This window comes from Rutidosis leptorrhynchoides, chromosome 4, assembly GCF_046630445.1.
Source record: "Rutidosis leptorrhynchoides isolate AG116_Rl617_1_P2 chromosome 4, CSIRO_AGI_Rlap_v1, whole genome shotgun sequence".
Taxonomy (NCBI): domain Eukaryota; kingdom Viridiplantae; phylum Streptophyta; class Magnoliopsida; order Asterales; family Asteraceae; genus Rutidosis; species Rutidosis leptorrhynchoides.
In genome coordinates, this window is record NC_092336.1 from 570,256,734 (window position 1) to 570,273,783 (window position 17,050).

The following is a 17,050-nucleotide window of genomic DNA, read 5'->3' on the forward strand; positions in this document are numbered from 1 at the left end:
AAATGTTTTACGAAATAGGCACAAGTACTAAAACTAATTCTATGTGGGTTTAAACCAGAAATATACCCTTAGCTTGGTAACATTAAACTACTTGTCTATGTACGGTAGGCGCGAATCCTAAATATAGATCTATTGGGTCTGACAAACCCCATCCTGACTATGGGATGCTTTAGTACTTCGAGGTTATTTTAAACACACCTGATCTGGTGTACTTCAGAGGGTAAAACATGAACGTTAAGACTTGTTACCGGGTGCCTACAACTTATAGAATGCTTTTATACACTTGCTAGTGTACGGATATTTATGAAACTGAAATCTTGTGGCCTATTATTATAACGGAAATGATTGATTTTGATAAACTAATGAACTCACCAACCTTTTTGGTTGACACTTTAAGCATGTTTTGTCTCAGGTGATGAATAAGATGATTGCCATGATTGCTACCTGATGAATTGAATGCTGCTACATGGAGTCTTCATTTCATTACATTTACTTTGCATTAAGACTATTATTATTATTTCAGTTTAAATTTGATGTAAAACTTTTAATGCTTCCGCTGTTTTATTAATAAATGTTTTATTCAAAACGTCTCATATAGAGTCGTTCTCGTTTATACAACTGTGATTTGATATAATTAGTCACAAATACCCTAGGCCCTAATTTTGGGGTGTGACAGTCCTATCCCTGGATGTTTGTAAGAGTTCGAAAGAGATATGAATTTATCAAGGTGAGAATTAGGATCATCATTCGATAATCCATGAAACTGACAGCTATTCTGGATGAGCTGGATGATGTGATGTTTTAACTCGAACGAGTGTCCTTGAATCTCTGGAAATCTGATTGGTCCTCCTCGACCTTCAATCGAGGGTTTGGTATTTTCTGCTAAAGTAACACGTAACGCCATTTGATTTCTGATTCGTGCTTCCTTGCGTGCTTTAGAGATTATTGCGTCTGGATCAGGTACGAATAACAACGGCCCTGGTCTAGATCGGGTTTGGGTCATACACTGGGTATGCCTTTTTGTTTTTAATTTTTAGCAAATAAAGTAAGATAATCTAAAGTAAGATAATCTAAAGTAAGCTAAACTAGTCTATGGTAATCTAATGTAAACTAATTCTAGGGTAAGCTAATTTAAGTAATTTAATTTAATCTAAGCTAGTCTAATGTAGTCTAAAGTAATCTAAGGTAATCTAATTTAACTAACTATCCTATGGTTGAATATGTTTTTGGTTCTGGCTACTGATTCCCTGGTATTTTGGTAACAGAGCTCCGCAAGAACTATTCAACAAACCAAGTGGTCAGGCCGACTACGGAGAGGCAGGATCCTTTTGGTCCCAATATAATGGCGACTGTTCAGAAAATCCAACATCCAAGTCCGTGTATAATTGTCTTTCTTAGACACCACTAAATGCTTGTGAATAAGTTTGATAGAGAGCAGTATTTCCTGATACCAGTTCCCCGGCAGCGGCGCCAAAAACTAGGTATTCCCCGTGATATGGCCGAAATGGACGGTTTTATTATTTGTGCGGTGTCGTCGGGCCGCGGCTCGCCAGGATCAGCCACTCGAGGGGGATGTACTGTTTTAAATTTATATTTAGCGGGGTCTAAATCTTACTACTCCTTATAAGTAAAGGAAGTATGACCTAGAGTCGTATTTTTGAGATATCAGTAGAATCGAACCTATATTTAAGCCTAAGATAGTTAGGGAGTAGTGATTATTTATTTTGGGATTTTCTAATTTATAAGACAGATAAAGTAAATGCGATAAAATTCGTAATTCAGATAAGGTTAAAGTGAGTGCATACTATGACTTCATCAGTTATTCTGCCGAGATTATGAAATGTTGGCTCATGAATAGGCAGAGGCCTTGTATTCATTACACTGGTCCTAAACGCCCCTGTCATAAGACATGTCACTGGGTACTGCGTTAGGCTTGAAGATTCTGAATAGACAGCAACGTCCCTTACCTCCGACGCCCGTGCAGTCTGACTACAAGTATACACGTTCAGACGGCTCATCTAATTGAGCGACTCGGTTGGGTGACATATTAACATTCCGAAATGGTCTAAGCTTTCTTAAGCATAATAGAATACATGGTTTACCATATCCGAGAGACGTGATGTGTTTCAATACTTTCGTTAATGATTGGTTTAAAAGATAGTTAGGCCCTTAAAAAGAGTTCAACCATAAAGAACACCATGGCCAAGTCAAGCTGACTTCCATGAACACGTTCGGTTATCCTAACGGTCCATCCTTTATGTGTCTAAACAAACAGTTCCTTAATTAACTAAGAATCCCTCAAGCGGGGTGCAATGCTTGAGACCGCGTTATGGTGCAGTTTACTGTTCAACACTAACCGGGTTCCATGGCCTTACTTAACAGAGGTACAGCTTACAACAACTGCTGTGCTTCAGTGTGCACGTACGAAGTTTATATGTTTGGTGACTACACTAGCATGGTCTAGGACCGACAATGTACTAAGGGTCTAGTCAGATGTTTCATTACGAAAGAGTCCTCAGTCGGAATCCAAAGCTTGATAGACTTACTACAACCGGTGTGCCTCAGTCGATCTTACGTTGTATCCGATAGACTTCTCTTACCAAGGGGTGACACAGATAGTGTACTCTGAATCGGGGTTCGCGACTTCCCAATAACAGAGCCTATAACTACGTTCTATTAGTTGGAAAAGCGATTGAGTTTAAAGCATAATCGGAAAGCATTTCAACAGCATACACAAACCATAATATTATTTCGGCATTATAACTGCTTACATCATAGCATACACTAAAGATAACTACTCGCTAATTATGGCAACAATATCATAAAACATTATATGAGATAAAGGATAGAAATACCAGTAGATTAAACTAGTTCTGAATACAAAAGTGACAACTTCAAGGCTCCAGACCGCTCCTAATACAATCTTCAGCGTTCTTCTCTGGGTACTAGGTTTCCCGCACGGAGTCGAAGTCCTTGAGAGTATGACTAATGTTGTACAAGAGAGAGAAAGAAGTGAATTGAAGTGTGTGTTGGAATGAATGACAAAGACCCTTTAAATAAGTAAAAATTTTGCCTGTAAACGGCTGGCAAGCCGTATGGCAACCCGTTTGGTGATCCGTATTTGGCAAGCCGTTTGCCAGGCAATCCGTTTCTCGAGGCCGTTTGCTGGATCGTTTGGCAACCCGTTTCCCATACAGGCAATCCGTTTGGCAAGCCATATGGCAACCCGCTTTTGGTGCTGGTCAGCCTTGATTCACTGGATCGTAACTTGATTTCTTGTCTTTCACCGTTTTCGCTCTAGAATCTTCGTTTCAGCTCCGATTCTTTTGATTCTTTTTGCACCGCCTTTGTAATTACTTGTTCTTCAATTCTAACTGACGAAGTGGGTATTTTGCCGAAAAAGTTTGAATCTTTCTTGTTTTTGGGCCTTAATACCGGGGTGAAAACGTGACTTTTTAGCCGATATCAATCCACCACACAATATTTGAACCGGGAGAAGAAAATTCATTCTCATTCATACAATTTTCCATCCTCTACACCATACCTACGACCCATACCTTCAAGTCATCCACCTTACCTTCAATCCATATCTTCACTTTTCCCTTACTTTCTACCAAACAACAATTGAAGCAATTTAGGGTTGGTGTCTTTCTCACCTGGCGTGTATTTCTTAATCCACATCGACATCTACAAATTAGGGTTTTACCATTTTTTGTTGTTTTGAAGGTTGATGTGCATCAGGTAAAGCTTTCATTTAGTTACATCTATGTTTCTTCTTTTTTATTTTTTCTTTTTAAATCGATTTTGCTTTATTGTACTGATGTGTATTTGTAGTTTGCTTGATTCTATTGTTCATGATTTTTGAATCCGACTGATGATGATGATATCCTCATTTTCAACCATATTTTTGTTCTTGAGTAAATTAAAAATATACTCCGTCTCCTCTCCATGAAAATCCAAACGATTCATTAGAAAAAGTCGTCGTGTTCAAAAAAATGGCTGTTAATTAGGGTTTAAAATCTAGGTATATGATTTAGGGTTTATGTTTTTGGTTTAATTATAAATATTACTGCTATTTGTTGCTGATAATTTGAGTATAGTTGCAGTGTTTTTCAACAACTATCTACCATATTTCCAGGTATGTTCTTTTATTGCTTCGATTTCTCTGATTTTCAGTTTTCTATTCTTAGTTGTGGTTGTTTGTTTGGCAGGATCTGGTGCGTTGTGGACAAGGTAAATCACGTATGAATCCTTTTTGTCATTCTCATGATTCATAGCTTTATTTATAATTCATAAATTTGTTTTTTAATCGGACTGGAATTTTCTGATGTTTTATGGTTAACAGTGAATATGGAAGAAGCAAGTAAGCTAACCGAAAAGGAGATCATTCGGGCTGAGAGAAATTCTGGAATTGTTAGCGGTGAACTTAGGGAAATTCAGGTAAGTTTCATGTTTGTACTTTCAGCAAAATACATATGTTTTCTGCAACATTTAGAGGTAACAATTTGGACGAGATGCGTTATGGGTCAAAATGATTAAAGAGGTTTTGTGCATTTGATATGCACTTTGGGTAACTTTCGACGTGTTCCGTTTAACCCATTATTTTAATTTTACGCGTGTGGCCCACTAGAGAGAACATATTCCAAATTAACTCATTCATTAATAGTCCGTTAACTCAAATTTGCCACTTTATCTGATATTCTTCATGTGCCATTAATGTTTTTGATTCAGATACAAAATTACTTGAGGAAGAAAGAACAAAAGGAAACTCGAGAAAGGGAGCTTCGTGAAGGCTTGCAGCTATACAAGTAAATTACCTTAAGATCCAAATTTATCTCAACAGTCTCTTAACTCTTATTCCCAGTAAATGATTAATGCGTTGATTATGATTACATATATTATTATCAGTGCAGTTATACTTATTATTTAAATATCAGTGTTTTGGAGGTTGTATGCTTTAAAGAAGACTTTTAACCCATCTACATAATATAAGTCACAATCAGAATTGTCACCTTTAGTTAACTTATTAGTAAGGTTTTTCTCTAAATAACTTTTTTGTAGGAGTGGAAAGTATGAAGAAGCATTGGAAAAGTTTGAGTCGGTTTTGGGGTCAAAACTAGAGATTAATGAAGCTTCGGTGGCAAGTTACAACGTTGCATGCTGCTATTCTAAGCTAAATCAGGTACAAAACTGTATGTTTGTATCACTCCGATATTTCATCTCAAATGCACAAAATAATAGCTAAACTCGCTCTTTAATAATACACATATGACAGATACAAGCCGGACTTTCTGCTTTAAAAGATGCTTTGCAATTGGACTTTCTGCTTTAATTTGAGGTTTTTTTTTTTTTTTTTTTTTTTTTTTTGGATACGTCAACAATACTCTGTCAAGTGTATTTGTAGGTTTTGATGCTTTAAATATAAGTTTTCATCCCGCTTTGGTTAAAGTGGGAAGTTATGATATATTTGGGTCATAATTACCCATTTTGACCAGTTTGTGTTATTTTTGGAAATTTGAAGTTTTCGTCATGTTTAGAATGTCATTTTAGATCTGTGAAATAATTTTGGGTCACCCGAGTACATTGTACAAGAATTTGGGTCGTTAACTTAATTTGGTGTCAAATTGGATAAAAGTCCTAAAGTGACTCTCGGGTCTACTTTACGGGCTCGTAAGTTGAAAACGGTTAAGTTTGGATGAAAACTAATTATTGGGACATAAAGTATGCACGGGAAGCTTTTAAACGGTGTATAATATGTGTGGTATTTTCTAGTATAAACAGATTTTAAACAGGCGTCAAGACAGAAGTGTGCAGCTGTTGCTGAGTTGCTCTACAGTATCTAAATTATAAAAAATAAGTTATGGGGCTGCTTTCATTAAGTCATAACTTTTTTAAACTGTAACTCCGTTTTTAACAAATAAATAGTCTATGGAAAGGTGGAAGAGTCTATTTTTCATTGGTCCAGGTCGAAAGTATTAAAGCTGCTTGTGCAGGACCCGGGAACTGTTGAAAAGTGGATGTACACACGCAACAACAACAACAAAAGAAAGAAAAAAAAAACCTTTCAAATCAATGGCGTTACAGTTCGACCTGTTGACCAACCGGGTGCCAAATTAAGTCCACGATATTTCTCTCATCCGTTGACACCCATCAAAGAGGTTCGTGTTTCTGATTTTTTCAATTAAATTTTCATTACCATTAACTTGCTAACATGTAATCTGGCCCAAAATTAGGGTTTGTGATTGATTCGTTAAATGTAATCGTTATCATCGTTGTTGAATTTTACCTATTTTGCTTCACTGATTTTTTGAAATCGTTTGAAGGTGATGGTCGATTTGATGATTTTGTTCTTGTTTGTTAGAATTGATTGCGGAATTTGGCACAGGTTTGATTGCTTTTAGTGAATGAATGAATGTGAATGAATGTTTAGATTAATTCACTATTATCTAGGGTTATCTTCATATAAAGTTCCGTTTAGTATCTCCAATCTATTGAGTTTCTATATTTATTTTTAATTTAAGTATGTGTGAAGGTATAGGTACCAAAAAGTAATTATTTTTTCTTTTGTCATCTCTTGAGTTGTATGATGTCGTTGATGATGACCTTCTTAAAGATGTCTTAAGTAATGTGTTATTTTATTTTGTTTATGATACAGTTAGGAAGCGATGAATGATCGATGCTCATCAAAGGAGTTTCTTCATTGCTTTTGTTTCATTGTTCATCATAAGGTATGAAATACTATTTGATGCAGTCAAGTTTTAACATTTTGACCTTCCTTTGAAGTTATGAAGTTATAGTTGTTAAATGAACACCATTGAGCAAGTTGAAATAGCTAATGTTTATTTGTTGAACATTTCAGTTTGCACACTATGTGTTTGATGAAATGTCAAAATGATAAAGGGCTTAAATTTTGCGAATTTAATTGTATTGTTTAGTTTTCAGGTGTTGGTTTGAGCTACTCTTGATCAAATAATCAAATAACGGGTCAGATTTTCAACTTCAACTTTTAGGGTTTTTCCTGCTTGAATTTGTGATTATGTGTGTTACTTGAATTGACTCATTCTCGATCAAATGGGTTGAAATTGTAACCTATGATTTTTTGTGATAGTCAAATTTGTGAGTTGGGTATATGAAGTTTGGATCTAAAACATCTATTTAGTAACTGTTATAAAAATGATCGTGATGTAATATATCATAATTTGTATGGTGCATCTCATAGTATAGTATGGTTATTCAAATGCAACCTGCAACGAGCTATCATCACAGGAGAGCAATAAATGTTTTAACGTAGTTATTGCATTTAAAAATGATTATTTTTTTTGGTTAGATTGTACTTTTTGAGGTCTCTTTTTGTGATGTTATCTATAATGTGATATGTAAGTTTATTGACTTTGTGTCCAGGTAATGAATATAAAGTGGTAAAAAGTAACGGCCTTTGACCACGTGTTGTGTTTGTTTAGTTCATCTAGAGATTATCTCGAGGCTTGCTTTAGTGTGTCAATTATTTTTTTTGATGTACAAATGGTGTTAAAACAACCGAGTGATATTTTTTAAGGAGTCAAAACTCTGAGAAGAGTACCTGAAGTTCAGTGTTTGGGACCGAAAGGAGTAACGCACCACTATTTTATCTATGGTGAATCTCTACGTCCAACTATCTCTAAGTATTGTGACACTCATTTTTGTACTAAAATTTTCTTCCTTTGTTTTGTTGTATCATTTTTCAAAACCTTTTCTTCGTCTTTGTAATTTATAAAGCTTTGTAGATATCAATGTGTATATAAAGTTCCTTAAAATTTTGAAGCACACTGTGTGTATGAAGCTACTTTACTAATTACTAATGTGGATATAAATGGTTTGGTAACATGTGATTGTAAAATGTGTCGTCTAAATTGATAGCTTGCGTTAAAATCGCATAAACCTTAGAGCAGCAACGCGCGAACCCTCAATTCTTTTTATCAATCAACTACATCATTTTTTACTTTATAATAATAATAATAATAATAATAATAATGATAATGATGATGATGATGATGATGATGATGATGATGATGATGATAATAATAATAATTATCATCATCATCATCATTATTATTATTATTATTATTATTATTATTATTATTATTTTCACTTATTACATATCAACCACATAACTTTTGAGTTATTACAAATCAACTATAATATCATTTTTTTTTCTTTTTCACTTTTATTAATACTATACATTTTTTAACCTATTTCAGTTTATGTCATTTGCATCTATTTTTCACCTTTTTTTCAAAACCGAATTTAGTTAACGTTCCTTTGCCGCAATGTGAAGGCACGCCAACTCGTTAATAACTAATAATAATAATACAACAACAACAAGAAGAAGAAGAACAACAACAACAGCAACAACAATAGCAGCAACAACAACAGCAACAACAACAACGACAACAACAACAGCAGCAGCAACAACAACAACACGGAGAAATATGAATAATATATGATAGTACTAAGGCAATGATTATATACTATATTATGTATTATTATATTATATATATTATATATTATATAAATATAAATATACTAAAACCCAAAGCATATTATGCCCCGTTTGGCTCACGAAATTCAATGGGATTTCGGCAAAATTAGAATGGAATCTAAACATGCGTCGTTTCTAAATTCAAATCGAATTTCGCGGAATTTCATTGAATTCCGTGAGCCAAACGGGACCTTAGTATTATTCACATTGTTAAGTGTCTTTTTTAATTTCTTTACTTTTTTTCCTTTTCCTTTCAACAACCACTCATAAGTAGTCTTAATTATGTTTGACCCAGTATTGTGCATGTTGAGCCGTATACAGCGGCGGAACATAAGGTATTTCAAAGGGGGCGCCCGTCCCCCCTGGATTTAACGGGAAAAAAATTTTACATAAAAAAAAATTACCAAAAAATAAGGTTTTTTTTTTAGTGTTTGCCCCTGCTGACAATGAAAAATTTATTAAATTTTTAGACTCGCCCCCTCTGTAGTCGGGTTCAAGTTCCGCCACTGGCCGTATATCGAGGGGTTGGGGATTTCTTTCACTAACACCTTTAGCAAGAAAATTGGGGATGGCAGGTCTACGCTTTTCTGGAACGAAGTTTGGTCAGGTAACATGAAGCTTAAGGATAAATATGGCAGAATTTTCCGATTAGAACAAGACGAGTTAGCGACAGTAGCTGATCGAATTCGATGGTCGGGATCAGAGTGGGTCTTCACGTGGTGCTGGACAAGATCGCCATCAGGTCGTACTCCAGCGGAGCTATCAGAGATGGAATTGGAAATTAGCATAATGCAGTTTCATAACGAACATCAAGACTCGTGGACGTGGTCACTTAGCAACAACAGTTCGAGGCACTTCAACACATGTGACTTATCCAGAATAATCGATGATATAAGCTTAAATACCGAAAGTGCAGGTACAGAAACTTTAAAAAACTATTTGCTACCTCAAAAATTCGGGATTTTTGTTTGGAGAGCGAAGATGAGGAGGCTCCCGGTTAGGGTTGAATTGGATAAGAGAGGTATGGACTTAGATTCGTTATTATGCCCTCGTTGTAATGACACAACCGAGTCCGTTGACCATGCGTTATTCTTATGTAAATACGTTATGGATATATGGGATCGGGTTTACAATTGGTGGAACATAGGACATGTCTCGAATCTAAGTGTGGTGGAAGCATTTTGTGGAAACAACAATCATATCAAGTCGGCAAAAGGAAAGCAACTATGGCAAGTGGTCGAGTGGGTTACTGGGTACATGATATTGAGGAATCGAAACAAGAAGGCGTTCGAGAACAAAGATATAAACGAGGCTCTCATACTCAATGAGATCCAAATTCGAAGCTTTGAGTGGGTTAATAAGAGTTCGAAGAAATTACGCATAGATTGGCATCAATGGCTAATTAATCCAAAAGAAGCCGGTTAATTAGATAGTATATGGTTCAGATCGTGTGTAATTTGTAATTTGTTTTCCTGCTTCGGTTGCTTGTCATGCATTGTTTGGCATGTACAGCGCCATACTCATGTAAATATTATAGTTATAGTTATATATAATATATATATATAATAAAATAAAATTGGCCTTTCAAAAAAAAAAAAATCACATTTTATTGTTGGTACCAAATCTTAATTCCATGTTTGTTTGTGATTCGTACACACCTATATGTTTACTAAGTTAATTAATTATTATGCAAAATGAGGTATAAAATTCTTTAATTGATAAAAAAAGTTTTGAAAAAGAGAGAGATGAGAGAGAAACATAGAGAGAGAGTAGCGGCGGTTGATGGCAAGGCGAGGAGCACGGCAGCGGCGATGGACGGCGGCAACGGTAACTACTGCAGATCGATTCCAAGGGTAAGCAACAATCGAATCATCTCATTCCTTTTCTTCGACTATCCTACCACATGGAATGTGGAAGATCTTTGGCGATTCTTCAAAAGGCACGGAAGTGTATCAGACATTTACATGGCAAGAAGAAACCTTCCCAATGGGAAACGATTTGGATTCGTCAGGTATGAAAAAATACTTGACCCTGAAAGGTTTGCTGAGGGATTAAGACGAATAAAGTTTGGTGAAACAACCCTAAGATGCTATGTTGCAAGAAACCAGAAGAATAATTCTCTCAACAATGTTAGAGATACCCATACCAACCCCAACACCCATAAAACATTCACACCCCATCAGTCCAAATACGATGGAAGGCAATTCAACGATGTCGTTTCAAATTCTACCAAAAAACCGGGCCTCACACCTGAACATAACCCTAATCATCAACGACAACACCAACCTTATACCAAAGAACACCTTCACCACCACCATACCACTGAGAATCACCACCACCACCCTTACCGACAATTTAACAACCACCACTCTAACCCCCATTACCAACCTGAACCCCATCCCCCACATACACATACACACCACCATCATCAGCCACCTACAACTGGCCACCCTCGCTTTAACCTCCACCATAACCGCCCAAAATATCATCCATCACCACCTCCTCCACCACCGCAAAGACCCCACAATAATCATTACAAATTTTTCCAACATAACCATAACCTACATTCAAAACCCAAAACCGCTCATAACAATCAATCCTCCAATCTGAAAACCAACCCTAAACCTACCAACGTTACATCCCCTAAACCTATAATCCCTGAAAACACCGAAAGAACGATCAATCTAGATGCGGAATGTGACTTTCAAATCGCTAGTGATAGAGCATTGATAGGTGAAGTCAATAATGTTGAGATCCTAGACCAAATCTATGATCTATGCGAAGAAGAAGGTCTCAACAAATTTGTTATCAAGTACTTGGGAGGACTTGAAGTGTTATTCCTATTTGAGACAAAAGAGGCTGTAGATAACATCCTAAATAATGAGAACCACAACATCAGACGATGGGTGCCAAATGTTCGAAGATGGAATCAAAACCACGACAACGCCGGACGTTTAACATGGATAAAAATCTACGGGGTTCCGGTCAAATGGTGGACTGAAAGAACATTTAGAAAGATAGCGTCGTGGTGGGGGCAAATCATTGATACTAAAAACTGTAGCATAACCGAAAAGCATCAAAATCTAATATTTGGTGAAGTGCTAGCCCAAGTCAGAAGTCCTAATCCCATCCAAGAATCACTAAAGGTTAAACTTGATAAAGAAATCAAATACATTAGAGCGTCAGAGGAGGTTCGTGATATTATTGAGATCGAAACTGATGATGATGAGTCATATTTTGATGAAGAAGATGAAGCACACATAGACCTGAGCTCAGACGTTGAATCGGTACCGGAAACTGATATTCCGGCGAAGAACGATAATCAGGTAGAGGAAGATCATGCATCAAAATGCCTCGAGACAGGAGACAACTTTAATTGCATTAACGATAATGAATCGAAACCCAATGAAAAAGCATGCGGCTCTAGTAGCATTAACCCTGCAGTAACACCTTGTAAGTCGAATAAATGCCAGAATGGACCCCACAAATCCCCTTTAGGAACAGATACTGATGTTCCAATTTCCCACAACAGTCCCCTCGATTCTAACCCTAACACCTCACACATTTGTCCCAACACATCCAATAATCCATCACCCACTCAGCAACCCAAACACCCAATTACGCCCCATAACCCAAGCCCAATAAACATAACTAACCCGCAGCCCACTCAACACATTAATCTCTCAACCCAACCTAAAAATCCCAGCCCAATTAAACTAAGCCCACCTTCCATTCCAAACACCTTCGTTGCCTGCTCAAACCAGAAGTTATCCCCCAACCTCACCGGATCACCTAACATACATTCAAATGCTGTCCCACCTCCTTCACCTGACCCTAATAGCATTCTACCAAATTCGCCTAATAGCCCTATCCGAATCACCAAGCTCTTCCAGCAACCTGATAATGAAAATTCTAAACTACCTAAATCACCCTGCCTATGTGACACTACCACGAATCAATCACCCTCTACCTTTCCTACTAGACCTCTACCCAAACCCTTCTCAACCAACCAGTGTGCAAACGCTCCAATCGATTGTAACCCTAGCCCTCTACCTATCCCGAACACTAACCCTAATCCTAAACAAAAGTCGATTGGTAGACAAAGCAAGGACCATGGACAATTTACCATTGGAAGTCTGAAATCATCATCGAAGATGTTAAGATTCAAACACCTGGCGAGACAAAAACACACTCAAGGAGGTAGAACTAACAAAACCTCCTCGTTGGTGACCGACAGAAAAAAGACAACTTCCACTTCCTCATCATCAAGCATAGGTCTGCAAGAGATTGGTGCAAAGCTTGGTATGAGGTGGAATGAGAAGGCTACATAAGCTTCTTATTCCTATTCTTGCTCGATAGTTTTCTATTCCTATGAAGATTCTCTCACTTAATATCCGTGGGTTCGGTAAGGATGACGATGGGGTTAACAAAGTTGGGTGGTTCAAGAGAATGATCTCAAAGGAATCTCCTGATATTGTATTGGTCCAGGAAAGTAAATGTAATTGGGTAAACGATAATTGGGTCGAAATGATCTGGGGCTCTCCGAACTTTCAGTTTGTTCAAAAGCCCAAAGTGGGTAAATCCGGTGGTTTATTGGTAATTTGGGATACTTCGTCTTTCGTTGTAAATGGAGCTGTTGAAAAAAAGCACTACCTAGCCATCAAGGGTAAATGGAAAGGTAGCGATGCTGAAACCATTGTAGTCAACGTGTATGGTCCGCACAAAGACTGTGAGAAAAAACAATTCTGGGAGTGTCTCGACAACTTCATGAACTTCGGTACAGCTGATTGGGTAATAGGGGGGGATTTTAATGAGGTTCGTTCGGCTGACGAAAGAAAAAACAGTATCTTTCACGAGAGGCGTGCTAAATTGTTCAATGATTTCATAGATTCAAATCATCTAATAGATGTTCCTTTATCCGGGAAAAGATTTACGAGAATAAGTGATGATGGAGTGAAATTTAGCAAGCTTGACCGGTTCCTAATCTCGGAGGAATTCTTGGATAGGTGGGGTGACGTGTCCGTATCACCTCTTGATCGAAATACCTGCGACCATTGCCCAATATTATTGCATAACAATAAGGCCGACTTTGGTCCCAAACCGTTCAGAATCTTCGATGTCTGGCTCGAATGTGTAGATATTGATCAAGTTGTTACTGAAGCATGGAATAAGCATGTGTTTGGGAACAAACCGGACTGCATCTTCCGAGACAAGTTAAAAAATGTTAAAGAAGCTTTGAGATCGTGGAGTAAATATCGTTATGGCACATTAGACATCGAGTTGGAAAACTGGAAGAATCTTGCGAATGAACTTGAATCAAAGGCTGATATGGTTGATCTCGATGACGCTGATAGATCTCGTTGGGTAGAGGCAAGAGCTAATTGGGCAAAAAAGGAGAAAGAAAAATCGGGGATGCTGAAACAGAAGGCAAGATTGAAATGGGATGCCGAAGGCGATGAAAACACTGCTTATTTTCATGCCACGATCAACCGCAATAGAAGCCGAGCAAATCTGAGAGGATTATTTATTGACGGGGTGTGGTCTGATCAACCTGAGCGTATCAAACAGGAAGTGTTCGAGTATTTTAAAAAACTATTCGAGCTAAACCCATCCCTCGTCCCTGACTACAGCAGCCTCGACTCCATCCAAATTAAAAAAATTACTCCGGATGATACTGCAATGTTGGAAGCTCCTTTCCTAGAGTCAGAGATTTGGGAGGTCATAAATAATTGTAACCCGTCGAAAGCCCCGGGACCCGACGGATTTAACCTCGGTTTTTTCAAAAAATATTATTGGTTAATTAAAGATGATTTAAAAAAGGCGATAGATGATTTTTGGGAAAAGGGGAGTATTTCCTACGGGTGCAACGCGTCATTCTTCACTTTGGTTCCGAAAAAAAGAGATCCCCTAAACCTCGGCGATTATCGGCCTATTAGCCTTATCGGGGGCTATTATAAGATTGTGTCAAAGTTACTATCTTGTCGTATCCAAAAAATCATCCACAATATAATTGGAGTTGAGCAAAGCGCTTTCATCAAGGGTCGATATATCCTAGATAGCATCCTTGTTGCTAATGAAGCTATCGGTGAGTTACAAAACCAAAAATCCAATGGCTTGCTTTTCAAAGCCGACTTTCAGAAAGCATTCGATAGCATCCGATGGGATTTCCTACTAGCCATCATGGAAAAAATGGGGTTCGGATCAAAATGGAGATCGTGGATTATATCCTGCCTAAAATCGGCTACGATCTCTATATTGGTTAATGGATCGCCAACGAAGGAATTTTGCCTACAAAAAGGTGTACGGCAAGGGGATCCACTATCTCCCTATCTTTTCATCATCGCGGCGGAGGGCCTCAATGCGATTATCAATCATGCTTCAAGTGTTAATGTTTTCGAAGGTATCTCAATTGGCAAGGACAAGGTGCAACTTACACACCTCCAATATGCCGACGACACGCTATTCTTTGGCAAATGGTCGAAAAGAAATGCCGGTAATCTTGTTAAAGTCCTCCAATGCTTTGAAATCTTCTCGGGTCTTAAAGTAAACTATTCAAAAAGTTGCCTCTTTGGGGTGGGAATACAAAAAGAAAAAATCGAGGAAATGGCAAGTTACATAAATTGTCAAGTGGGTTCACTACCCTTTACTTATCTTGGCTTACCAATTGGCCAAAAAATGAATCGTGCCCATGGATGGAACCAAGTAATCGAAAAGTTCAAAGGAAGATTGGTAGAGTGGAAGGCAAAAGCGTTATCGTTCGGTGGTCGTCTTACCCTTATCAAGTCGGTCCTAAGTAATCTTCCGTTATACGCCTTCTCCCTATTCCGTGCTCCTTCAATGGTTATCAACTTGCTCGAAGGTATTAGACGTAATTTCTTTTGGGGCGGGTCGGGTGATCACAAAAAAATCTCTTGGATCAAATGGGAGTCAATATTACTACCTTTTGATGAGGGGGGACTCAATGTGGGAACTCTAAAAGCCAAAAACCTATCGCTATTAGGTAAATGGTGGTGGCGTTTCCATAACGAGCCAATTGCTTATTGGGTCAAAATAATAAAGAGCATATATGGGCGGGACGGGGGGTTATCTACTCACAATCTTCAAAGTGTAATTAACAGGAATTCAACATGGAACAGTATCCGAAAGGCTGGAATGGAGATTGATAAGTTAGGAGTCGAATTCAGTAACTCGTTTGTTAGATCTGTGGGTTCGGGGTCAGGTATCTGCTTTTGGACAGAAGCATGGTTCGGCGATCAACCTTTCAGCGTGAAATATAGCAGGTTATTTAAATTGGAAGTCGACCAAGGTGCAAAAGTCAGCGAAAGGATCTTAAAAGATGGGATTAACTGGATTACCTCGTGGAATTGGAAACGAACGCCAACGGGACGAACAAAAGATGAGCTCGAATCCCTAATATGCGAACTCAATTCGTTCAGATACGGGGTCAGAGAAGTCGATAGCTGGAGATGGAAACATCATGTCAATGGTGAGTTCAAAACCGCTGCGCTCACCTCACTAATCAACTCTAATCTGCTGCTAAATCCAGGGCCGAAGGTTGCAATGCTTCACAACAAATTAATACCAAAGAAAATAGAAATATTCGTTTGGAGAGCAAGGTTAAGGCGCTTACCGGTTTTTTCCGAACTCGATAAAAGAGGCATAGACTTAGGTTCGGTGAGATGTCCGGTTTGCAACAATGCAATTGAAACAGTAGAACATGTTCTGCTCGAGTGTTCGTTTGCAAGGGATCTGTGGCTAAGGGTATGTAAATGGTGGAAATTGAAGGACCAATTTTCTTACTTCACTACAAACCTAGAAGAGTTGTTACTTGGAAAAGTTCTTCCGTCGGTTCAAGTCTCAAGCCTATGGCAAGCTACCGTGTGGTCTTGTTGCTACATCATCTGGAATAACCGAAACCAATTGACATTACGAAACCACAAGGGTAACGGGCCTGTGCTACTAAATGAGCTCCAAGTTAAGTCCTTTAGTTGGATATCCAACAGGAGCAAGCAACTTGATATGGTTTGGAGCAAATGGCTAACAACTCCAAATGAGATCGTGGATCCTGGATAGATTATAGCTTTCTCTTAGGTCATGTTTTACGTTTGGTCTTTGTTGTATCATATAATGGCATATGCTCATATGCTTGTACGATTCGATCTTTAATAATATTTACATGTTGCCTTTCAAAAAAAAAAAAAAAAAAAAAAAAAATTATTATGCAAAATATATTCTTAAAGTTGTTGGTACTATAATAAACACATTAGGTACATTATATTATACGAATATACTAAAAAGAATCTTAACACAAGTGTACAAGTTTGATTTACAATTAATATTGAAATCAAAATCACAACTAAAACAAAATTCAAAATTAAAATTTTAAAGTATATTATCATTTAATTTTTATTTGACAAATCGATTCACAATCTCTTTGATTAATTACAATAGTTTAGCAAATTATATGTCTCGATAATATCATGTACGGAGTAACAATTTTACTCCTACCTAGCTAGTAGAAGCAGCCCTGTT

The 17,050-nt window shown here is 37.6% G+C and overlaps 2 protein-coding genes across 2 annotated transcripts; both read left to right on the top strand.

The window, feature by feature from the left end:
• Positions 1-3,532: 3,532 nt before the first annotated feature.
• Positions 3,533-6,045, top strand: LOC139839708 (protein MET1, chloroplastic-like). The gene is made up of 7 exons (XM_071829846.1): positions 3,533-3,741; positions 4,191-4,233; positions 4,346-4,440; positions 4,732-4,808; positions 5,062-5,182; positions 5,276-5,338; positions 5,994-6,045. The coding sequence occupies exons 3-6, from the start codon at positions 4,351-4,353 to the stop codon at positions 5,330-5,332; spliced, it is 345 nt and encodes a 114-aa protein (XP_071685947.1). The 5' UTR covers positions 3,533-3,741; positions 4,191-4,233; positions 4,346-4,350; the 3' UTR covers positions 5,333-5,338; positions 5,994-6,045.
• A 3,085-nt stretch (positions 6,046-9,130) lies between these two features.
• Positions 9,131-9,943, top strand: LOC139842776 (uncharacterized). Its single transcript, XM_071832883.1, has one exon. The coding sequence runs from the start codon at positions 9,131-9,133 to the stop codon at positions 9,941-9,943; it is 813 nt and encodes a 270-aa protein (XP_071688984.1).
• The last annotated feature ends 7,107 nt before the right edge of the window (positions 9,944-17,050 follow it).

Excerpts from the sequence above, each read along its gene's own strand:
- LOC139839708 (XM_071829846.1), top strand. The coding sequence starts at position 4,351 with ATGGAAGAAGCAAGTAAGCTAACCGAAAAGGAGATCATTCGGGCTGAG. Across the intron at positions 4,441-4,731 it reads GTGAACTTAGGGAAATTCAG|ATACAAAATTACTTGAGGAA; the intron begins GTAAGTTTCATG and ends TTTTTGATTCAG. Across the intron at positions 5,183-5,275 it reads GCTATTCTAAGCTAAATCAG|ATACAAGCCGGACTTTCTGC; the intron begins GTACAAAACTGT and ends CACATATGACAG.
- LOC139842776 (XM_071832883.1), top strand. The coding sequence starts at position 9,131 with ATGAAGCTTAAGGATAAATATGGCAGAATTTTCCGATTAGAACAAGAC.